Source organism: Heterodontus francisci, chromosome 29 (genome assembly GCF_036365525.1).
Source record: "Heterodontus francisci isolate sHetFra1 chromosome 29, sHetFra1.hap1, whole genome shotgun sequence".
Taxonomy (NCBI): Eukaryota; Metazoa; Chordata; class Chondrichthyes; order Heterodontiformes; family Heterodontidae; genus Heterodontus; species Heterodontus francisci.
This window is the reverse complement of record NC_090399.1, coordinates 19,351,330-19,376,331: the sequence shown is the minus strand read 5'-3', so window position 1 is coordinate 19,376,331 and position 25,002 is coordinate 19,351,330. Positions and strand designations below refer to the sequence as shown.

Sequence of the window (25,002 nt, the reverse complement as noted above, 5' to 3'; positions counted from 1 at the left end):
GAAGGTCATTGATGCAGCTGAAGATGGTTGGGCCTAAAACACTACCCTGAGGAACTCCTGCAGTGATGTCCTGGAGCTGAGATGATTGACTTCCAACAACCACAACCATCTTCCTTTGTGTTCAGTATGTTTCCAACCAGCGGAGAGTTTCCCCCTGATTCCCATTGACTCCAGTTTTGCTAGGGCTCCTTGATGCCATACTCTGTCAAATGATGCCTTGATGTCAAGGGCAGTCACTCACCTCACCTCCTGGAGTTCAGCTCTTTTGTCCACGTTTGGACCAAGGCTGTAATGAGGTCAGCAGCTGAGTGGCCCTGATGGAACCTGCTGAGCAAGTACCACTTGATGGCACTGTCGCCAACCCCTTCCATCACTTTGCTCATGATCGAGTGTAGACTGATGGGGTGGTAATAGGCTGGGTTGGATTTGTCCTGACTCCAGTCTGTGAGGTCACAGTATTCACTGGGTCAATTCAATAAGTTGGTAGGGCCACAAACTGTAGATGTTTAAGACAAACTGTCCACCTCTTTCGCACCACCCCCTCTAAAGCTGCTGATAGGTTTGCTCCCAGTGTGCAGCCTTCGGACTTCATGGTGTTGCAGCCCATAATTTCCAAATGTTTACCTTGGCAACGTGACCTCAAACCACAAATGATGTCGTCACAAGCAAATGATTCCTGATAGAGAGGAAACAGGCCCAGCTGTGATCTGTACAGACAAGATTCTGCGGAATGTCGCCTTGGCAATCTGTTAACAAATTTCTTGTTAAACAGGAGTGCCTGGGTTCATGACCGTAAATGATCAGTTAGACAGTGAGAAGGAAAAGGGGGAGGTGGTGGTCCCTGATGTTGTACAGCCCTGACGGAGGGTGAGGTTGTTGGGGAGTAGAGAGTGTGAGATGCAGTGAGTCAGACACTCCTTTTCTCCCCCCCCCCCCCCCCCTCTGGGTCTGAGAATAAACAAGTTATTCAGAGATTACAAGGATGAAGTGATGGGATTTGAAAAGTCAGGCTCGCTCCCTGCTCTGTATCTGACTCATGTTATATTTGTTCTGGGAGTGTTTGGGATAACGTGGAGTGAGCTTTACTCTGTATCTAACCTCTGTCTACCTGTCCTAGAGTTCTTGATGCCTCCATTTCCCACAGTGATACCCCTTACCCAATTACAAAGTGGTAACCCTTGAGAGTGAAGTTTTAGTGATTATAAAAGGGCTTTCATTGCCCAGTACTTTCTGCTTGCTAGAGTCTCTAACCCACTGAGTGTTGCAGATGCCTTTACGATTTATAGAGTCATAGTCACTTATGGTACAGAAAGAGGCCATTTGGCCCATCAGGTCCAGTCAGCCCCAGTCCCCTGCTCTATCCCCTTGGTACTGCAAGTTTATTTCCCTCAAGTGCCCATTCACTATCCTTTTTGAAATCATTGATCATCTCCCATTCCACCACCTTCGTTGGCAGCGAGTTCCAGGTTGTGCGGTCACAGTTGGTATTCTAGGTTCCAGCAATTCTTAAAATACGGTCGAGCACAAGACACTCTTCACGCAGAGGAAGCAGCAGTTCTGTGTAAATTGACCAAGTTTGGGAGATATGTAACTCGCTGCGTATCTCTCCACCCTCTGACCTCACTGGACAATTTGCACATTAATAATGGCAAGAAGTTGCCATGAATTTCCCAGCAAGATTTGGCCCCAACGTGTTGTTTATTTTCCTCATGAGGTGAGAGAGAAAGATTTAAAATGGAGCTGAGGTGTTCCAATTTTTTTTCTCTGGGGTGTGGGGGGGGCGTTGATTGTTCCTTTTTTGAATGTTATCACTGTGGAGGTTTGTTCAGGATTGTTTTTAGCAGCCTTGTCTCCCCAGTAGATCAATACTAAATCAAACTGGTACGAAAAATGGAGATTAGTGGCAACGCAGACATGAACTTTGCACGTCGACCACTCCCATTGTCTTCACAGAAGAGGCCCAAGGAGATGGAGCTGCCATCGTAGAAAGATTTAAAGAGGGGGATGGGAGAAGAATGGGTGACCGTTGGGGTTTGGGGGAAATGGTTTCAATGGTCTGTCTGTCTGTCTCTGATTTGGATTTTTAGCTGCATTTTCATTGAGGTTGAATTCATTGCTGTGTCTTTTTCCTATTTGGTTTTATTGCTAAAATTAGATTATCACATTGTGGGAGCTTGCTGTGTGCAGATTGGCTACATTACAACAGTGACTGCATTTCACTGACTGTAAAGCACCTTGGGATGTCAGAGGTGGGGTGTCTCAGTCTCTCCACTTGAAGCAGCTGAAAACATAAGGGTTGAATCTTGCCTCCTTTGGTGTATTTTGTTTCAACACTGATGCAGATGACCTGAGTGAGCTGTAATGGCACCGGAGGAGTCTGCAGGGCAGTTGATTTGCTGCCAGCGTGACGTCTGTCTGAATGCTGCAAATTGCTGAGCATTGGGAGAGGCAGAGCAAAGGGAGGGCTGTGCAAACAGTATTAACTTGTGAAGAATTTGCACAGGTTGAGGGCGCTCCGGGCCCTGTTACTCGCTCGACCCAGTGAGAGTGTTTCAGCGACTGCCTGAGGAGCAGCAGCGGTGTCTTGTGACCTTTGGAGGTGAGCAGCTCACGTTGTGAGCTGTTGTGATGTAAATCTGTGGAATCTGGCTGTATTTAATCGTTCAAGCAGCCTATATTTTATATAATGGCGTCAACTCGGGGTGCTTCAGACATTAACACTGAGGCAAAGCAGGAGGTAGTGGGCCAGGTGGGCTCGAAGGAGAGAAGGGCAGAGAGGATTAGGGAATAAATAAGGGTGGCGCAGTGGTTAGCACCGCAGCCTCTCGGCTCCAGCGACCCGGGTTCAATTCTGGGTACTGCCTGTGTGGAGTTTGCAAGTTCTCCCTGTGTTTGCGTGGGTTTTCTCCGGGTGCTCCGGTTTCCTCCCACAAGCCAAAAGACTTGCAGGTTGGTAGGTAAATTGGCCATTATAAATTGCCCCGAGTGTAGGTAGGTGGTAGGGAAATATAGGGACAGGTGAGGATGTGGTAGGAATATGGGATTAGTGTAGGATTAGTATAAATGGGTGGTTGATGGTCAGCACAGACTCGGTGGGCCGAAGGGCCTGTTTCAGTGCTGTATCTAAACTAAATTCCAGAGTTAGAGTCCAGGCAGCTGATGGCATGACTGCCAGTGCCAGGGTGGAAGAATCTGGGGATGAGCTAGGGGCCAGAATTGGTTGAATGCAGTGATCGCTGAGGATTGTAGGGCTTGGGGAGATTAGAGTGATTTGGGAGGGGGCTAGGCCATGGAGGGATTTGAACAGGAGGATGAGAAACCTAATGGAGGTACTTGGGGCCTAGTTCAGTGAGTAGATCGGTGATGGGTGAACAGGACTTGGTGTGAGTTAGGACAGGACAACCGAGTTTTAGATGAGTTTATAAGGATGGAGGTTGCGAGGCCAGTCAGGAGAGCATTGGCATAGATGAACCTGGAGGTTAATGAAGAGTTGGATGAGGGTTTCAGCAGCAGATGAGCTCAGGCAGGGAGGAGATGGGCTATGCTAAGGGTAGTCTGTAGATGGAGAGGATCTGAGATTGAAAGCTGTAGGGTGAGGGGGTCAGGTCGGATGCCAAGTGATGTCTGGTTCAGCCTGAGACGGTGGCCAGGGAGAGGGATTAAATATCTTGTTTCTGTTCTCTCTCACTGCAATGATATCACTCCATCAGCAGAACAGTGGGGTTTGGAGCTAAACTGATTCCTAAGCTGTCCTCTTTCCCCCTCTGGGACTGGGCGGGGCAATGGGTCAGACGCTGTCGTCTTTTCCCATTCTGGGACTGGCTTAGGCAGTGGGTCAGACATTATGAGGCATTGTGCTTTTCCAGGGAGTGATGTTCCTTGGAGTTTATGGTTTATCAATTTCATTTTTACGGGAATTTTTGTCTCCTTCCCAAACCACATTCCTGCCCCCATTCCCCCACCACCACATTTGACTGGAAAGAAGCTGAGGAGTTGGACATACATGGCGACCAGACTAACTGTTAGTGTAGAAGGCCACCTATCGTGCCATGAACTTTCTAAAGGTTGACTGTTGCTTTAGACCTTTGAACTCCCAACTTTGCTCCTCCCCCTTGTTGGAGCCTGAAGATGAAACCTCCTGATGTGACATGGCTCATGTTGGAGGTGTGGGGGGAGAAAGGGGGTTGGTGGGTATGTCATTCCCTGGCTATCCCTGCTCTCTGCTCCCAATTCTTTGTGCTACCAAACTCTTCCAAATCTTTCCTTCAAATTGCCCTCGTCTTGTTTGACTGACTGGTTTGTTTTCCTCCTCTTCCCATTTCACATTCCCTTCATACTGAGACCTCGCGAACCGAAAGGTTGAATTCCATCACTTGGCAATGGTTCCGGAAGCTTCCGGCTAATTTTGTTACAAATTCCTTTCTTGTGAGCCAAACATTCTGTGTGTCTGTGCCTCCCTTTTTTTTCTCTCTAATTGTACATCATTTAATCAGCGAGTGTCTATTGATCGGATTCCTGTGGGATTTGGGCAGGTGTTTTATATTTGATGTCATGGGGACAGCGGTCACTATTTGAAATGTAACTTCATCCTTTTTAGATGTTCTGTTCATAGAATCCGAGATGAGTACAGCACAGGAGGAGGCCATTTGGGCCATTGTGTCTGTGCTGCCTCTTTGGAAGGGCAATCCACGTAGTCCACTCTCTCCTCTTTTTTTTTTTTCCCCATACCCGTGCAATTTTATTTCTCTTTCGTTTATTTATCCATTTCCCTTTTTTGAGGTCCACTATTGAATCTGTATCCACTGCCCTACAGTGGGTGCAATATAAATTCTAATGCAATACGTTAAAAAAAATTCTCCATGTCACCTTTGATTCTTTTTCCTATCACCTTAAATCTGTATCCTTTTGGTTATCAATTCCTTCAGCCATTGGAAATTGGTTCAATAAAGAGAATTGGTCTAAACCCTTCATGATTTTCAACACCTTCCAACAAACCTCTCCTTCACCTTCTCTCTCTGCTCTAAGGAGAACAACCCCTAGTCTCCCCATGTCACTGAGCCCTTCATCCCAGTTATGCCTTCAGTACCATCTCCAAAGCCTTTGCGGCCTTCCTAAAGGGCGGTGCCCGGATTTGAACACTCGTACAGCTGGGGACAGACTAGTGTTTTCATTCCTCTTGGTGAATGATGCTTGATTTTATCGATGTTGCCCCTCTCCTTCGTCAAGGGTCCCATTCTTCAGCATTGAGGCCCTGACATTATGGTGGGAGACTGGCAGAACCCACTCTGCCAACCCACCCCACCTTCAAAGACAGTAGTAGTTTTCAGCTGTTCCTCCAAGTCAGTTGAAGACAAAGGAGGCAGGAGCCTGGGAAAAACCTCCTTTTGAGAAACTGCAACCAGGGTCCATAAATCCAGGTCGAGCTAGTGGAGTGCAAGCCCCTTTTATTGACCGCTGTGAGCTCGCCTCTGGACACGAGTTCAAGTCTGGGACCCCGAGATAAAGTTCTGGGAGTAGTGAGAAGCCTCCACTCCCACTGTGTGGAAAACTTGGGGCTGAGGCAACCTGGACAGACTGGAAGAGGGAGCTTTCAAAATTTCCAGCTGAACTCACTGGGATGGGGGGAGGTCAAGAGTTGACTCCTTGGCCAACGTTCGTTCTCCTTTTCCTTCGCCCACATGTAATCCCCCACCCCCAGAGATGCCAGGGGCACTGTTTGAACCCCAAATCTACCCCCCCCCCCCCTCGTCTGAGACAAGTGAGCAAAGTATAGATTGGGATTCAAACCTCGGGTTCTGGATGGTGCATTTCGAGATTGAGTGTGCGATTGTAAGACTTTCATTGAACGACTGAGTTTTTTAGTGGGATGTGGGTGTCGCTGGCAACGCCAGCATTTGTTGCCCATCCCTGAATTGCCCTTGAACTGAGTGTCTTGCCTGGCCATTTCAGAGGGCAGTTAAGAGTCACGTGTAGGCCAGACCAGGTAAGGATGGCAGATTTCCTTCCCTAAAGGGCATTAGTGAACCAGATGGGGGTTTTACAACAATCGATGATAGTAGTGGTGCCGTGAAACTGAGAGATGCTTTCAATTCCAGAATTTTTTTTATTAATCAATTGAATCTATCAATGAATTGAATTTAAACTCTGCCAGCAGCCGTGGTAGGGTTTGAACCTGTCCACAGGGTGTTAGCCTGGGCCTCAATTACTTGCTCAGTGACGTTACCACGATGCCATCGTCTCCCCACAAAGAATTTGTATGTAACGAGAAATGTATCTGTGTATTTTTCTCATTGATGTGTTAGAATGAAGGTGGTGCCTGTGTAACTGTTGGTATTGGGCCAGGAACAGCGGGTGAATCAGCATGGCTGGTGAGTTTTGAGCTGCTGATTTCTTTGATCTACCCTCCTGGGAGCCTGAAGGGTGAGGAACCCGCCCTGCCTTACTCATTTAAATGATTTTTTTTTTTCTCTCTCTTTTTGAGACTTACCTCTGGCACCAGGACACAGCACGTTTGGGAGGAAAAGTCTTTGAATGAACTTTCCTTTATTTGGCGTCAACCGTCGCTGTTGTAATGCAGGGAAACTCGCTTGCCTTCCTCTAAGTGTGCTCTTTCTAATATTTTTTTAAATTTTCCCTTACCATCCCCAGGGAAGAGGTGCAGGAAAACTGCGTGCAGTGGTGGAAGGAGTCACGGTTCATGTGCAAGATGACTGCCAGCACAGTGACGGGGGTCCTTGACCCCAGCGTCTGCCGAGTATCTGTCCGCAAGGTTTGCGAGTTCTTCTTTTTTTTTAAATCTCTGTCCTGGCGAATTGTGATTCATTTCAGTGTCTCTGCCCCTCTCCCAAAAATCACTTCACCTGGCTTCCCCTCTCCTTCCCTTCATCCATCCCATGTCTCCTTTTTTTTGTCTGTGCTTTTTGTTTGCCCCACCCCCTCCACCCTGCTTTAATTTTCCTCTTGCATCTCCACCTCTCTTTTTTTTTTGTTCTCTCTCTCCCTCTCTCCTCCCTGGTCCCTGTTGAGTGCTCTCCAATGTTATTATCGTCTGGTGATTCGTGAGCCTTTTTTTGTTGAAGGGCCCTCTTGCAAATGGGTTAACAACCAGTGCCGCCCTCCCCATCTAAATTATAATATCAAAGTGCTGCACATAAAGAATGTTTTCATTCTGCTTTGAAGAAAATGGGTAGTTATGTATGGATATCAGCATGCAGCGCCTGTGTCTATTCCAGTCAGGAACCTGGAGAGAGCACCTGGGGTGGGGGGGGAACATGATGGAGTGGGGGTGTCGCACGGAGCAGAGTGTGCTTCCAGCTTCTGCTCATTCACTTATTCTTGACCATGGTGGCCTGGGCAGTTGTCCATCTGTAAGGCTGGCCCTGTGTTGTGGATTTCTGAAAAGTTTATATGAATCCCCAGGGTCCACAGAGCTCAGTTTGAGAACCATTGTTTTACATGTTGTTGTTGCTTGTGGGGGTTCTTTTCCTCCTCCTTGTTTACAGGTTGTCTGTTTTCTCTCCCACCCCCCACCCCAGTAGCAATCAGTGTTCCTGGTATCAGCTGTGACTTGGTGGGTAGCACAGACCTCGCCTCTGAATCAAGAAGGTTCTGGGTTCAAATCCCACTCCAGGGATTTCACAGAAATCGGGACTGATGCCCGGCCTGTGCGGTACTGAAGGAGTGCTGTGCTGTTGGGTGAGACATTAAGCCAAGGCTCTGTCTGCCCCCCTCGGTGCATGTTAAAGACCTCACAGCCGCTATTATGAAGGGGAGTTCTCCCCGATACCTTGGTCGATATTTATCTTTCAAGCAACACCACAAAAAGCAGGTTATCTGGTTGTTGTTACATTGCTGTTTGGGAGCTTGCTGTGCACAAATTCTTTGTTTTTTTACATTACAACTGGTGCACTGACTGTAAAGCAGTGTGGGATGTTCTGAGGTGGTGACAGGTGCTATATTAATGTGTGTCCGTCTATATCTTTTGTGCTTTGTGTGCAATCTCATTTAAGAAACACAGCCAGTCAGATCCAGGATGAGCTGACTGGAATCTGTAATGATCAGCCACTGGGATCGGATAATGAAACTCTTACACTGACTTCTGTAGGTAGAGAATCCACAACTCAGCTGGGCTTAAATGGCTAAAGTTACAACCGAGGTGGGGGGAGTGCATTGTCCTCGTTCCACTTCTCCACTGGTTACAACATATATTTAAATTTAAACCTTTATTTAAACTTACTGATATGGTCAATCATGTACCCTTTTTCCCAGAATAAAACACACTAACCAGGTTTCTTTCATGAACAACAAAGTTATCACTTAGCCACCAACACACAGTCTTTTGAGAGAGGTGCTGGAAAGCTGAGCTGGGTTGTGGTCGTCTTCGTTGGGAATTCTCTTCTCTCCTTGGAAGTTCTCTTCCTTGTGTTTTTTTTTTCTCTTTTTAAAGAGGTGGCTCAGGCTGGACTGAGCTGGGGTTCTGTCCTTCGGTTTTATTTTTTTGTTTTAAACTCCAACCTATTCAAAAGTAAAGCCGGACACACAGTCCACCTTCTGACCTGTCACTTCACTGTGCACATCTTCCCCTGTTACCAGAGTTTCTGTTCTATTTTTAACTTGAATCATGTGACAACCCGTAAATGTTGTCAAACAAGTCCTTTTGTGTCTTAATGTCCCTCTTGAGGTGGGGGTGGAAACTCGTGCAAAATCTCTTCAGTTTCACTATGAATTCCTCAAAATTATATTTAACAAACACTGAAGCACTTTCAGAACGCTAACCTTTGACACCCCTAACAGTCTGAGATTGAGCACTGACCTGTTGCCTTCTGCTTTCTCTTTTTTTTTTTAGGAGCTGAAGGGTGGGAAGACATTTGTGAAGGTGAGTGAGGTTTTTCCGACATGGTCTGAGTTGCTGTCCAGTTGTGGGATTCCAGGCAGGTGGTCCCATCAGGGTCAGTTAGTCGGGACCCGCACTGATCCTGCACGGGTGTTGGTGGCACCGAGGGTGGTGGTCGGTCATGACGTGACCAGAGGTGGTTGGGAAAAGGGGGTGGTTCCTACCCCAAGTGGAGAAGGAGGGAAGAAGGTGGTGGTGCTTTTGGGCTGGGTGGGGAGGAGTGCGCTTTCCCTCATTAGCTGAGGGGAATTGGGAAGGGAGAATACCAGTACCTGGGAATGGTGGAGGAGAAGGACAAGGTGTCTGGCAGGGGTATGGGAACTGTTGGTTTTGAATGGAGGAAGAGTGCTAGTAAGAGGAGAGTGTCTCTTTCAAAGGGTTGGGGGAGTTGGATGAGGTACAGTCTCTGTGTAAACCGAGAAGACCTGGTGCGTATTGGGTTAATATTGGAAGAATAAACAGCCTGGTTGGTCTATTGAAAATCCAAGTACCATTTATTTTCAATAAAAAAAATCTAACAATAGTGAAGTATAAAATCACTTTTTTTTTAAAACCTCTCGCTAGAATTGGACTGCCAATATTGTGTTTTCAGCCTTTGAATTTGTCCTTCAGGCTTTCTTGTACTTGGTGATTTTTAAAATTTTAATATTAGCAAAGGATTGTTCGTAACTACAGCCTAATTCCAAAACAGTCATCTATCAGATGTGATTGAGGCCATTCCTGCAGCGCACATTATGGAGGGGTTGTGTCAGGCTTACTGGTTTTCCAGGTTGAGGTATGTTGGCCTGCATCTGCAGACTGAGCCCTGCAGGCACCTGTAGTGTCCCTGTCTGAGTTCCTCATTTGTAACACACATGCGTGTTCAACCAGTGACTTTGAGGTGAGTTTTTTTTTTAGGAGGAGGATATTCAGCCCCTCAATCCTGTGCCATCTTTCAATTGGATAGGGGAGACAGTGGCGTAATGGTAACGGTCACTGAACTAGTAATCCAGAGGCCCAGGCTCTTGGCAGCTGGACGGATTTAAATTCAATTCATAAATTCAATACATAAAAATCTGGGATTGAAAGCCCGTCTCAGTTTCACGGCAACATTACTGTCATCGATTTGTTGTAAAAAAAACCCCCATCTGGTTCACTAATGCCCTTTAGGGACGGAAATCTGCCACCCTTACTTGGTCTGGCCTACGTGTGACTCCAGACCCACAGCAACGTGGTTGACTGTTAACTGCCCTCCTGAAAACATGTAGCAAATCATTCAGTTGTTCAGGGCAATTAGGGATGGGCAACAAATGCTGGCCTTGCCAGTGACACCCACATCTCATGAAAGAATAAGAGAAAAATGAGCTCGCAGCTGATCTGTATCTTAACTCCGCCTACCCATCTTGGTTCCCTAATACCCTGGTGTAGCAAAAAATCTATCAATCTCCATTTAGAAATTTTCACTTGACGCCCATTCACACAACTGAGAGTTCCAGATTTCCACTATCCTTTGTGTCAAGTGCTTCCTAACATTGAATCCCAGTGGTTGTCACCACGCAAATCCGTGCCAGTGGGCTCGGTGATGCCCAGCACTTAAAACCTGCCCATTGCTCCAACAGAGCTTCCAATGTCTGCCCCTCCTGATTAGTGCAGTAGTGAGGGAATGCTGCACTGTCAGAGGAGCCGTCTTTCAGATTTGGTTAACTGAGAGTCGCGGGCAGCTCTCCTCTCTCTCTCTGTGCAGTGGAAACATTTGAACTCTTGCGCTTCTTTAGCAACCAGCACGGTCCGAGTGATCTCCGGGACTTGTTCCAGTTTGCCTGAGGGGAATCTTCCACGATTTCTTCTGCCCTTGTTTTCTTTTCCGAGTTATTTTTTCCGCTGCTGGCAGGGGGAGGGGTTGGAAGTATCTAGTCATGATACTGGGTATTGGTGAGGCCACACCCGGGGCACTGTGTGCAATTTCGGGTCGCCTTACTTAAGGCAGGATTTACTTTTCCTAGAGGGAGTGCAACAAAGGTTCACTGGACTGGTTCCTGGGATGAGGGGATTGTCCGATGAAGAGAGATTGAGTAGACTAGACCTATATTTCCTGGTGTTTGGAATGATTTGAGCAGTGATCTCATAGAAACATACAGTTCTTTAAGGGCTCAATAGTGTAGCTACTGAGACACTTGATAGAGGGGATTCAAAATCGTGAGGGGTCTGAGAGAGCTGTTCCCACTTGTGAAAGGATCGAGAACAAGAGGGCACAGATGTAAAGTAATGGATAAAAGAAGCAAAAATGATGAAGAAATTTCGCGCAGCGAGTGGTTAAGGTCTGGAATGCGCTGCCTGAGTGTGTGGTGGAGGCAGGTTCAATTGAAGCATTCAAAAGGGAATTGGACTGTTATATGAAAAGGAAGAATGTGCAGCGTTACGGGGAGAAGGCAGGGGAATGGAACTGAGGGAATTGCTCTTTCGGAGAGCCGGTGCAGACACGATGGGCCGAATGGCCGCCTTCTGCACTGTAACAATCCTGTGATTGTTTCCCGTGGCTGGGGAATCGAAAATGCAGGAGCACAGTCTCCGGGTACGGGGTTGATCATTAGGACTGAGATGAGGAGCAATTTCTTCTGAGGGTTGTGAATCTTTGGAATTCTCTACCCCAGAGGGTTGTGAATGCACAGTCGTTGAGCAGATTCAAGACAGAGGTCGATAGAATTTTGGGTATTAAGGGATATGGGGGATAGTACGGGAAGAGAGGTTTGAGGTAGAAGATCAGCCATGATCTTATTGAATGATGGAGCAGGCTCAAGGGGCCGAATGGACTTGTCCTGCTCCTATTTCTCATGTGCATATGTCCTGTTTGGGGAGAGGGGGGGTGGTGGCAGGTTTGGTAGAGCCGCTGGCCTTTTTTGTTTGTTTGTCTTGCCCAACTCCAAGTCTTGTACTTTACATGATTAATGCCCCATCCTCCCCATCGCATTCGTTCCTCACCTGTAACAGGACGGCTGCCTCTGACAGTGCAGCTCCCGTGCACATGCCCCTATTACATTGCTTGTTGCTCAACCGTCTTCTGTCACCTTTCTCTCCTGCAGCTGGGTTTCGTTGAGCTGAACCTGGCAGAGTTTGCCGGGGCCGGTTCCACCACTCGGTGCTGCCTGCTGGAGGGCTACGACACCAAGCACACCCGGCAGGACAACTCCATTCTGAAGGTACGTAGTGGGGAAAGGAGAACCGTCGTGACGTTCCGCTCCCCTGGTCGACCATGAGATTTGTGGGTAGCCGTTCTGCCTCAAAGGCAGGAGGCTGTGGGTTCAAATCCCACTCCCGACACGCCGCCTAGGCTGACGCTGCCAGTGGGTGTCGGGGGAGGGCCACGCTGTCGAGGGGGCGCCGGGGGAGGGCCGCACTGTCGGAGGGGCAGTGTTTCTGATGAGATGTTAGACTGAGGCTATGTCTGCTCGCAGCTGGTTGTAAAAGATCCTGTGACTTTTTTTGACCGCGAACAGGGGAGTTCTCCCGGGGTCTGGCTCCCTGGAGGGGGATGGGGGGAGTTCCCCCGGGGTCTGGCTCCCTCTGCACTGCAGCAGGAGTTTTTTTGCTCAGACCTGTAGTGGAGCTTGAACTCAACCTTCCGACTCTGCGGTGAAGTGAGAGAGCTCCTCTTTTCCCCCTCTCCCCTCCTGCACCCCCTCCCCCACTGAGCCACAGAGGGTTGTCGGATTATTGTCTGGTAAAATATAAGGCCGTGGCTCTGCGGTAAGGAACCGGGCTGGCTCACGACCACACCAGTGGTCCAGCCAAACAAGCCTGTCTCGAATCTGGACTCGCTGTGTGGGGGAGGGGGCGGGGTGCAGTGTGGGAACATAGTGACGTGTTCTGCCTCTGTGCTGCCCAACATCACCCCTGAGTGGCCGAGCTCTAATTGTACAGTCACGTCCCCCTGTTCTGTATTCCCTCCGCCAGGGGAAACTCCCTGTCGGCTTGTGCGTCCCTCCCTTCCTTCCAGAGAGGAAACGTGTATTGGGACAGTGGTTCTGTCCGATTAGTTTATTTACAATCCCCAGCTTTGTGGCTCCTCGGGATGATCCTGGTTCTGTCCTTTTACTGGACAGCAAAGGCCTCACTGAAAGGCCAAGAGGGTGGAGGGTGAAGTAATGAGTATTGAGGGGCCAGCATGAAGGGAGGGGAATCGGGCGGGAAAGTGGAGTTGAATGCTAAGATCGGCCATGATTGTGGTGAATGGCGGAGCAGGCTCAATTGGGCCGTGTGGTCTACTGCTCCTGTGTTCCAGCTAAACCAGTAGGCTCACCAGAACATTGCAATGTCCCCAAGTGCAGGTTTCCCTCAGCCCTTCTTTGAAATTCTGCTGAGCAGAATCCCTGTGTTTCCCACCAGCAGGGAGTTTCTGGCTGCTGCCAAACTGGCCAGGCCTGGACCATGCACTGATGATTCTCTCTGTCTTTCCCCCCCCCTCTCTCTCTCTCTCGCAGGTATCCATCAGTATGCAGCTTCTGTCTGGCGATCCCTGCTTCAAGACGTGAGTAAAGGCCTTGGGAATGTCGGCTGTTTTTCTTCCCTGTCGGTGTCTGTGTGTGTCTCTCCGAGTTGATTGTGCTGTGGCGTCTCTCTCCAAGTGACTATTAATTGCGCCAACCTTTTGGGATGAGTCAGACAGAAACAGACGCTTGCAACGGGGGTCAGGAGGCAATGCTACAGAGTGTGATTTCCACCAGCTGGAATTTCCCACCCTCTATCCCAGGAGATCCATCTCCCCCTTCCCTAACCACCAACTCTGCACAGGCCCCAAATGGATCCTATTTGTTCCAGGCTCATTCACAGTGTCTGGTTCCCTTTACCAACTGAGCCCTCCAAGGTGTCTCTTTTTCTCAACGCGCCCCCCACCCCCCTCCCCTGTCCCCAGTTAAATGGCTACTGGAGTCCTGAATGGGTGTCTGGTGTCGGTCACGTCATGAGATGCTGCCTCAGAATGTCCGAGGTTCCTGTTGATTTGAACACGTCTGCTGTAACCCTCGTTGCTAATCGGCAGTGTTTTTTTTCCCACGTTTCCCACCTTTTGTCATTCATTCCAGAACAATCTGATGCATGGCTTTACAGTGGGTTTAAAAGCAGCAATGTTAGCTTCCCCCCCCCACACCCCCCTCCCCCCACTTACAATCTCTGATCAAATAGCCAGGGAGCAGTGGCTCCGGACTAGATTTATTGGATTACAGCAAACCCACCTCCCCGGCCCCTCCCTGACGGTGTGGGTTACGTTTTCCCCTGGCTGGATTGTTCTACCTCCCTCCCTTCCCCAGGGAGCCCCTCGGACCAGCCACCGTCCAAGTAGACGGGCTGAATGGCCGCCGCCTCCTCCTGTTCCTATGTTCCATCTGGCCTTTCGTTTTGTGTCTGCCTTCCCCACAGTTGAACTTTGTACTGCAGCTGCATGGAGTCTAAACAGTGTTTTATAAAGGATTAGCATAACTTCCTTGCTTTTGTATTCTGCTTCTATTGATAAAGCAAAGGATTCCATCTTGTTTTTTTTTTAAATGGCCTTCGTGTGTGCAAGCCCTCCGGTGTCTCTATTCCTGCACAGCCTCTTTCAATTGTACTATTCAGTTTATAATGGGAATCCAGGACCAGGCGGTACTACCTGAAATGTGGCGGCCATCTTGTTTTCCTGGCCTAATGTTGGCGCGAGGCCATTTGGTTGCCTTTTTTGACTTGCTGGCGGATGTTTTCAACCCGTTCTTCTTGCTCGTCGCAGGCCACCGTCCACAGCGAAGCCAATCGAGGTCTTGGGCTGTCAGAATTCGCTGGCGCTGGATTGCAAAGGGGATGATGGGAAGGGAAGCCCCACGTCAGAGTGCAGCAGGCCCAGCGTTTCCAGGCTGTCGAGATGCAGGTCCTTCCTGTCTGCAGGTATGAACCGTAAAGGGAAACACACTCTCTCTGTCCCATCCCCTTTCCGGTACCCCTCAAGAGACCCTTCGCACAACGAAATCCTTTCCGAGTCCTGATTCGGGATAAGGTTAGATGGTGCCCTGACACATGAACCAGGTGTCATGGGTTCAAACCCCACTGCAGAGACTTGAGCATATAATCCCAGCTGACACGCCAGTGTGGTACCAAGGGGAGTGCTGCACTGTTGGAGGCGAGACATTAAACCAAGGCCTCGTCTATCCCCTCTAGTGGATGCAAAAGATCCCACGGCCACTATTTTTGACGAAGGACTAGGGCAAATAATTATTTCACAACCAACACCACTTAAATATTACCTGGTCATTACCACCTTGCTGATTTGTGAGAACGTGCTGGGCACAATTTGGCTGCCACATTTTCGATCGGAGATAGGAGCAGGTGACCATTCGGCCCCTCAAGCCTGCTCTGCCATCCAGTACGATCGTGGCTGATCTTGGGCTCCAAGTCCACTTTCCCGCCTGCTCGCCATCCCTTGATTCGGTTCGAGACCAAAAATCTATCTCAGCCTTAAATCTATTCAACGATGGAGCATCCACAACCCTCTGGGGTAGAGAATTCCCAGGATTTGAGTGAACTAATTTCTCCTCGTCTCAGTCCTAAATGATCAGCCCCTTTTTTTATCCTGAGACTCTGTCCCCGTGTTTGTTTCCCCAGCCCAGGGTAACAAACTCAGTGTCTACCCTGTCAAGCCCCTTCAGAATCTTGTAAGTTTCAATGAGATCATCTCTCCTCTGAACTCCAGAGTATACAGGCCCGATTTGATTTGATTTATGATTGAGATACAGCACTGAAACAGGCCCTTCAGCCCACCGAGTCTGTGCCGACCATTAACCACCCATTTATACTAATCCTACACTGATCCCATATTCCTACCACATCCCCACCTGTCCCTATATTTCCCTACCACCTACCTATACTAGGGGCAATTTATAATGGCCAATTTACCTACCAACCTGCAAGTCTTTTGGCATGTGGGAGGAAACCGGAGCACCCGGAGGAAACCCACGCAGACACAGGGAGAACTTGCAAACTCCATACAGGCAGTACCCAGAATTGAACCCAGGTCGCTGGAGCTGTGAGGCTGCGGTGCTAACCACTGCGCCGCCCTCAGTCTCTCCTCATAGGCCGGCCCTCTCATCCCAGGGACCAATCTAATGAACCTTACTTGCACTGGAGGCAGTACAGCTATGTCCTTCCTTGGATACGGAGACCAAAACTGCACACTGTATTCCAGATGTGGTCTCACCAAAACCCTGTAACAACTACAGCAAGATGTTTTATTCTTGTACTCCAATCCCCTTGCACTAAACACTTATATGAAGGGCTGCCCTTTAAAAATAGGCTGGCTCGGACAATTATTCCTTCGGAACATTTCCATCGTGATGTATCTTTATTTTTCCTGTGGGCTTGTTGTTCTTTCTGGCAGGGATATCCGAGGACTCTGACCACACGCTGTCCACTCAGGAGGAGCGAATCCGGAAAAGACATTCCCGGAATTCCAGTGCTTCCAGCCAGATGTCAAAGATCTCAGGTGACTGAGTGTTTCTATGGGAACAGAGACCCCCGTGGTTTAGAGGGGAGGCTTGCTCCCTAGCCTTACGGGAAAGAGACCTTAGTGCTAGACGCCACCCCCCCCCCCCCCCCTCCACCGAGTTCCTCAGCTAGTCCAGACAGTGGACATCAGGTGGGCTGTTGGACTGTGTGGGGAATCGCGCCTGAGGCGGCTCCCCACCCCTCAAATTCTGATTTCACCTGGTATCCACAAACCTGCCTTCCAGGAGTGTGATTGGATCGTGATCAGGAATGGGATCCTTGATGTTCTAAACTGGCAAACTCTGCCCAGAAACCCAAGGTGCTGAGGCCAGTGCAGCTGCTTAGTTAATGCACAGACTGGAATTGGCCAACTCTGGGCAGACAGGGGAATTGAACTTGCCCCGTGCTGTACCATCTCACTTCATGATTCAGTTAGACCACAGCTAGAGCTCCAACAGCTTCTGGGCACCACGCCTTGGGAAGGTTATACTGGCCTTGGAGAGAGTGTAGCGTAGAATTGCCAGAATGATAGCTGGACTCTGAGGGTTAAATTACGAGGCGATATTACACAAACTGGGGTTGCGTTCCCTGGGATTTAGAAGGATCAGGGTGATTTTGATCAAAGTTGTTGAGATTTTGACGGGATCTGACGGGGTAGTTTGGGAGAAACTATTTATTTTGGCAGGTTGGGGAGTGTAGGACTCGAGCCAGATCTTTCAGGAGTGAAGTGTGGAAATGTTTCCTAACGCAAAAGGCGGTGTTAGTTTGGAACTGTCTTCTGCAAGTGCCCATTGATGCTAAATCAGTTGTTCATTTTTAAATCTGGGATTGATGGACTTTTGTTAACTGAAGGTATGAAGAGTTATGGGGCAAAGACTGGTATATGGAGTTAGTTAGATCTCCAGATCAGCTGGAACAGGCTGGAGGGGCTGAATGGCCTCCTTCCGTTCCTCATTCCGAACCCGTTTTGACACCAGCAAGTGCATTTTCCCACTGAGCCCCTGGTGGGGAGGGGGTGTGATCATGGGGGTGAGGTAGCAGGGGTTTAATTTTAAACTAAATTAACTGGGCAGTTTTCCACCCCTGACTTAATGGAGAGTGAAATTAGGGGGAGGTAGAGTCAGGGCTACCCTCCCCCCACCCCTCCCCCCACCCCAGCTGCGGGTGCCGCTCGAGCAGGATGTGTTGTCTCTAACCCCCGACTCTACCTGTTGCTCCCTCAGGCTACAGCTCCGAGTGCTCCCCCTCCATCTCCGGCTTCGAACTGACCCACCGGCGGGAAGGATCCGGCAGCAGCAGCGGCTTGTCCTCTGGGATCGGGAGCATGGCCGACGTCCGGGAAGGGGGCAAGGATCTCAGCCCGCCCTTCCGGCCCGTGATGCGCTCGGACCGATCGTCAAGGTAGGCTGGAGTGGTTTGGACGGGAATATCCCAAGCCTCTCCGCTGCTTTGGGATTCTCCGGTCGGGGTTCGCCAATAACGTCTCCATTGTGGGCCAGTTGGCGGCGCTCCCGCCTTTTTTGAGCGAGAAGCTTGTGGGCTCAAATTACACTCGAGGGCCTCAAGCACAAACATCTGAGGACACTGCAGTGGAGAACGGAGGGAGGGTCAGTGCGGAGGGGGAAAGGACAGTGTCTGACCCACTGCTGTGCCGAATCCTGTGTTTTGTAAATTATGACGTGACTCCATTCCGAGAGGAATTCATTGGCCGGAAGACAGTTAAAGGCATTTGTCTAGCTGCTCAGATATGGGTGAACCTGCCTCCTGAAATGTCGATTTTGAGGGGGAGAGGTGGCGAGTTTGTTTGTTTTATGTTGACTCTTACTCCTGCTACTTTTAGGCGGAAGAAAGAAGCGGCTGAGAGCAGACCCACGCAGGTGGACGATACCAGGGTGGACGCAGATGACATTGTGGAGGAAATTATCCGGAGTCAGGACTTCAGCCAGTCCAGCAACACTGAGGGTGAGGCACCGAGGGAGGGGAGGTGGAGGGAGGTGAGCCAGGTGCAGTTATGTGGGCGCCCCCCCGCCCCCCCATCCATGCCGTACAAAAGCCATCAGGTGGGGTGTAAATATAATAGTGGGTTTGAGAACTCTTGACAGTGACGTGAATGGGCCCCTTGGCTTGTGTTTCAGTAGCTTTTCAATAGCACTCTGCTCATGCTGCTTGTCAACCTTGCTGTGTCTCTCCTCTGAAACTCAATGCCCTGTCCCTTCTGGCTAATTTCACTCCCTGTATACTTTATTGTGATAAAACCGTTCATCCTCTCCGTGTCTCCGATTCTGATTAAGAGCAGAATTCCTCCCCCTGCCCAGCTCCAATATTCATCCCTCAGCCCATAAAACATGATCTGGTCATTATCACTATGCTGCCTGTGGGATCTTGCTGTGCGCAGATTGATAGGCTGCGAGGCACTTTGGGATGTCCTCGGGTGCATTGGAAATGCACTTTTTTTTTCCCTGCTTTATTCCGTTTAAACCCAACCTCCCTCTGCCTCCTTCCTTCCTCTGATGGTCGACAGGCCTTTGACATTCCCAGTACTGGCTTTGCCCAGTACTATGACTTACCTTGCCAGTGTCCTGAACTCTGACCTTTTTGAACTTTCACCTCTTGTATGCCCACACACTCAGCACTCTCCTTGAAGGCGCATGCGAATTGTGTAAGCTTTGTTGTGCTTTGGGCTTCTCGTCGGGCTCTGTGTGATCTGAAATCTCTGTCCTTCCAGTGCAGTGTCTGGGATACCTTGCCCACCAATCCCCCAATAACTTCCTGACTTTTTTTTTGCTGTCGGATGACGTGGGATTTTGCAGCACGGACCTCCCGGGCCTTTCAAAGGGGGACGAATAGATCCAGCTCGGAGTGTGTGCCACAACTGGAATTGCTCCCTCGGAGTCTGTGTGGGTTTCACCCATTTCATTTTAATGGTCAGAAGATAATCAGACCGGTACAGCAAACCTGGTGAAATATACCCTCCCAGTGTACCAGAGAAGTCATTGTTTCACACCCACCCCCTGATTGATGCTAGACTGATACCTGGAATGAGTGGGTTGTCTTATGAGGAAAGGTTGGACAGACTGGGCTTGTTTTCACTGGAGTTTAGAAGAGTGAGGGGAGACTTGATTGAAGTTTATAAGATCCTGAATGGTCTTGACAAGGTGGATGTGGAAAGGATGTTTCCTCTTGTGGGTGAGTCCAGAACTAGGGGGGGCGCTGTTTTAAAATTAGGGGTCACCCTTTTAGGACAAACTAGGAGAAATTTTTTGAGGGTTGTACAATTTTTGGAACACTCCACCTCAGAAGGCGGGGTCACCGAGTATTTTAAGGCGGAGGTAGATAGATTCTTGGCCTATTGGGGGGGCGGGTACATGGGGTTGTGGAATTTGAGACACAAACAGATCAGCCATGATCTTATTGAATGGCGGAGCAGGTTCGAGGGGCCGAATGGCCTACGTCTGCTCCTAATTCATATGTTCGTATGTATCCGCCCATCTCCCTCCCTCTCCAATTACATCATCAAACCAATGGGGTCAATTTTTAACCTAACCGTCAGGAAACGGGCTCGTGACACAATGCTGGTTTTACAAAGACAGGCCATTCAGCCCTTCTGGTCCAGGTCGGTGTTCGAGACTCCTCCCACCCTATCAGCACATCCTTCTGTTCCTTTCTCCCGCATGTGCTTGTCCAGCCTCCCCTTGAATGCATCAACACTATTCACCTCAAGCACTCCACTTTCTCACCACTCCATTGAGTAAAGAGGTTTCTCCTGAATTCTTTAGATTTATTAGGGACTCTCATCGATTTTATGGCCCGTAGTTCTAGCCTTGCCTCAAAAGTGGAAACATTTTCTTTCTGTCCTACCAAATGCTTTCATTATCTTTTAAAGACTTTTTTTTTCTCTGAGGAAAAGAGCCCCAGGCTTAATCTGATCAGTCTTTCTACTCCATTCCAGTATCATTTGTAAATTGTTTTTGCACCACCTCCAGTGTGTGTCTTTTTTTTTCCAACATGCAGACTAAAATTGTTCACAGTATTCCAAGTTTCATTGCACTGTTGGTGGCTGTGCCTTCAGTTGACGAGGCCTTAAGCATTGGAATTCCCTCCCTACACCTTCCGCCTCCTCTGCCAGTCTCTCCCCCCACCACGCCCCCCCCCCCCCCTTCCTTTTTAACGCACCCCCTAAAACCTGCCTCTTTGACCAAGCTTTTGGTCGTCTGTCCAAATATCCCTTTTATATGCGTCTGTGTCAAACTTTGTACGAAGCACCTTGGGACATTTACTGCGTGAAAGGTGTTCTGTAAGTGCAAGTTGTTGTTGTAATTGAACCGATCGTCTCATCATCCAGGCCTGAAGATTGATCCCCTCTGTTTTCTTTGTGCGTTTCAGACAGTGGGCTGCAACTCTTTGTGGGACGTGATGGGACAATCAGACTGGGTGGCCTGCAGACTGATAACAGGTAAAGAGGAAGGGAGGCTGTGGCCGTAAAGAGTGTCAGTCGTGTCTCAGTGGGCCCTCTTGATTCTGAAAGTTGTGGGTTCACGTCCCGCTCCAGAGACCTGAACCCACTCTGAGAATGCTGCACTGTTGGAGGTGCCGTCTCTCGGATGGGAAATTAAACCAAGGCCCCCCGGTATGTTTATGCCAGGTTGCTGGATATAGTATGTATATCTGATTTATTTCAGAGCAATGCAGATATCAGACTTGCATTTAAAGCACTTTAAAATATCAGTTCTTGAAAGATCTCAGTACAATGTTCTCTCAGAGTAATCAGTGTGTTTTCTGTAGAAGATTCTAGTTCTATCTCTTAGTTTCAGTTTTAACTCTTAAGCTCCGCACATTGGCTTAAGCAATCAAACACAGTGAACACAGATCAATGGACAGGCAGATCAATTAAAACCCTACAGCCCCGTCTGCCTCCTCGGCTGGATGTAAAAGATGTCGTAGAACTATTTTAAAGAAGAGCAGGGGAGTTCTCCCGCGGTGTCCCGGCCAATATTTATCCCTCACCCAACATGGTGGTGATATTGTTTGTGGGAGCTTGCTGCGTGCAAATTGGCTGCCGCGGTTTCCTACATTACAACAATGGGTACACTTAAGAATAAACGCTGAAAAGTGTTTTGGGTTATCATGAGGTCATGAAAGAGTAGATACAAATGCAAGAATGAAGAATAACTAATGGGGATTGCTAGGTATAAAAATGATTCCCATGTGCAGCATCCATTTTTTTTTTTCTATTCCTGAGTGGGAGTCCACCTGAAGCAGCCACGGCGGGCAGGCTGGGCCAAGTTTCTAACGGCCAGGCCACTCGCTGACGTCCCGACCGATGCTGGCAGATGCACCTGCCCTGCTGGTCAGAGGGGTGGTGGTGGGCTGCTACACACACACACACACACACACACACACACACACACACACACACACACACTCCCAGCCCAAAATAGTGGGCCACATTTACACATTACCTCCACTCCGCCCTGCCCCACCCAAACAGGTCCTACTTACCAACAGAGGCCTTTTTGGGAATTCTCAATAACAGAGTCTGAGCTAGCAATACCTGGGTAAGACGGAGCTGGCTGAGAGTTTGCCATTGGATAACGTAATGTGTGTTTCCACAGTCTCGAGCTTTCCTGCTCTGTTTCTGTGTCTGTCTTTTTTTTTTCTCTCTCTCACCTTTCTCTCTCTCTCTCTCTCTCTCTCAGGTGGTGTGACTACAAACCGGTTGTTATCGACAGCCATTAAGCCAGTTTCAAATTGACATTTTCCCGATGCTCTTGGAGAACGGAACATTCAAGACTTTCTGGAATTCTTGGCTGGCACTAAACATGAATGAACATTTCTCACTGGGGAACAAGATCAGTGTCTCTTTTTTTTTTAAATTTCGCGTTGAGAGGAATTATTGGAAGAGAGAGAGAGACGGCATCCATCTTTTCTGGTGAACGATCCGATCGGATTCCCTGCAATCCCTGGCTTTGGGTGAAAATGCTTCAAGGCCTCCGTTGCAGTGGGGTAGAGGAAGAGTTGGGAGCCCGGAATTGTGTATCGGGATCCAGCCTGGGGACTGACTCTCTCACTCGTGATGTATGTATTAATAAATGGCACCTGCTGTTCTCCAGAGATTTGCACAGGTTCAGCTCTTTAGCTCGCTAACCGTTAATTATTCCCTTCTATCCTATTTTTTTTTAATATGTTTTAATGAGACCTACTGTGTACTATTTAATCCAGTCCGTGGCGTCTGGGATGTGGACTGACGGGATCTGTGCTTCTGACACGAGGGAATTATTTTGAATATATTTATTGACCTCTCATTTTGCTTGGGCTGTTTGTTCATGAAGTAGGGAATTGTTGTGAAATTCCTGAAGGGTGGAGAGGAGGATGGCTGTCTGGATACTGGTGTCCGTCATGTTGTGCAGCCTCCTCTCTCTCTCTCTCTCTCTCTCCCTCTCCCCTTAAAACCGTGATGACATTTTAGGCTTTAAGACTGCTAGGGTTGTCAAGTCTGGTTGGCCATATTCCTGAAGGTTATCACATGTCCTTCCCTTCCCCCCTCCTGCCATTGGTCACCTCGCGTGTCCTTCTTGGTGATAACCCCGCCTTCCTGTGGCCAATTGGAAAGCGAAATGACTCCTAATCATCCGACTGGACGATGCTTGACTGTCCGACAGGCTTTTCCTTTTAAAATCCCACCTGCAATATTTTTAGAATGAATGTTCATTTTTAAAGAAAATGAGGGGCGGGAGAAAAATGTTTTAATTTTTCATGCACCCCCCCCCCCCCCCATGACTTTTCTCCAGGATGTTGGTTGCGGAAGAGTCCTGGAGATTCCGGGGCAATCCTGGACTGTTGGCAACTCCCTAAAGAGTTGGGATTTGTCCTGGGAGCAGCCATCTTGTTTTTGGGATTCCATCCTCTGATACGACCAATGGGGGGAGGGGGGGGATGGGCATGACTCAGCTACCTCAACCCCATTCGGATGTTATAGCAGGAGTGAGTTTTACACACGGGGGTGTGAAGTGAGGGATCTGACCCAGTTTCATAAACTTAAGGAATGATCAACCTCTTTTAACCACATTTAGGTTTGGCATTGCCAATTCTGCTCATATGTATCCTGGCTGCCTCGAACTCGGCTGCTTTTTCCCGTTCCATCTCCAATGTTTTTCGAATACGGTGGAGTTTGCTGGAGGCTGGGGCAATGAGACTCTTCTACAGAAGGGAGTTACTTAGCCCGGACTAGACCCCTGTTCGCAAATAAGAAATGTACTTGGCCTGATTGTGCAAGCTGCCATTCCTAACCTGCCCACTTCCCTTGTCTTTTTTTTTTTGAAGACATGCCAACCATAGGCCTATTTTTTTTTTTTAGGCCTGTTTTTTTTTAAATGGTGAGAAGCCATCTTGAGGCTAAATGCTTTGAGTTCAGGCTCCTATCCTGGAGGAAGAGGTCAAAGGGCAAGATAGCAATTTTTAAAATGTTTATATAAAAAATAAAAAATTATTTGGCAATGTGGAGAAATGTCATCTTCCCCTTTTGGCCCAGTATTTAAACTGACTATTTTAAACAAGTGTAAACTCTGCGAATGTTTTTTTTTCCAATCCGAGCTACAGACCAGAGGAGCTGGGAATCTGAGTTAATAAATATCCCTCTCACTAACTCTATGATCTCTGGTCAAGTAACTCCTTCCAGCACATGCTGTCCCCACCATGCTCCCAAATATTAAATACCTGCGTGGTGGGATCAGCATTAAATGTTCAAATAAACCAAAAAGGAGACACAATATTTTTTTTAAAAGCCATGATAGCAATCAAAGGAATGATAGTTGTGTGTGCTCATTATCTTTCTACCCCCCCACAGAGGAGAGTAATGGGGGAAGATGCCATTCTTAAAGGGCCAGTGCCATTTTCAAAACAAGACATTCTGAGGAAGGTGATGGAGTGTTGCCAGGAAGTCTGCAACATCATTTTCCTCTTGTGCAAATGATGTGATAAATTTGTGAGCAATTTGTGCACAATATTCTTCTTTAAAGAACACTTGCTGGGGATTCTCTTTTTTTTTTGCTGGAGTTGATGTGTCTTTTATATTTTTAAATCTCTTTGGGAGACGTGGAGCTGAGTTCACTGCGCCGGACTGTTATATATTGGTGCTAAATATTCTAAAGGTTCGTGAAGCATTGTTCATAACTGCAATTTGTCTCCATGTTTTATGGAGAATGGGTTTTGTCTTTTTTGATGTGGAAATTTACAATAAATGTTTTTTTTTAAAAAAGAAATGCCAGAAATAATTTCTTTCAGGGGCAAGAAACATAGAAAATAGGATCAGGAGTAGGCCATTCGGCCCTTTGAGCCTGCTCCGCCATTCATTGTGATCATGGCTGATCATCCAACTCAGTAACCTGTTCCCGCTTTGGCCCCATACCCTTTGATCCCTTTAGACCCAACAGCTATATCTAACTCCTTTTTGAAAACATACAAAGTTTTGGCCTCAACTGCTTTCTGTGGTAGCGAATTCCACAGGCTCACCACTCTCTGGGTGAAGACATTTCTCCTCATCTCAGTCCTGAAAGGTTTACCCCGTATCCTTAGACTATGACCCCTGGTTCTGGACTCCCCCACCATCAGGAACATCTTTCCTGCATCTA

General features: G+C 48.3%; 1 protein-coding gene across 1 annotated transcript in view; it reads left to right on the top strand.

Moving 5' to 3' along the window:
* LOC137346169 (early estrogen-induced gene 1 protein-like) overlaps window positions 1–24,633 on the top strand; it is a 32,532-nt gene extending 7,899 nt beyond the window's left edge. The window contains exons 3-12 of the mRNA XM_068009535.1: window positions 6,649–6,769; window positions 8,846–8,875; window positions 11,953–12,069; window positions 13,351–13,397; window positions 14,628–14,782; window positions 16,269–16,373; window positions 17,599–17,776; window positions 18,216–18,337; window positions 20,759–20,828; window positions 22,072–24,633. Of these exons, the coding sequence (XP_067865636.1) occupies window positions 6,649–6,769; window positions 8,846–8,875; window positions 11,953–12,069; window positions 13,351–13,397; window positions 14,628–14,782; window positions 16,269–16,373; window positions 17,599–17,776; window positions 18,216–18,337; window positions 20,759–20,828; window positions 22,072–22,111 (985 nt within the window). The 3' untranslated portion in view covers window positions 22,112–24,633. The remainder of the gene's footprint in view (window positions 1–6,648; window positions 6,770–8,845; window positions 8,876–11,952; window positions 12,070–13,350; window positions 13,398–14,627; window positions 14,783–16,268; window positions 16,374–17,598; window positions 17,777–18,215; window positions 18,338–20,758; window positions 20,829–22,071) is intronic.
* The last annotated feature ends 369 nt before the right edge of the window (window positions 24,634–25,002 follow it).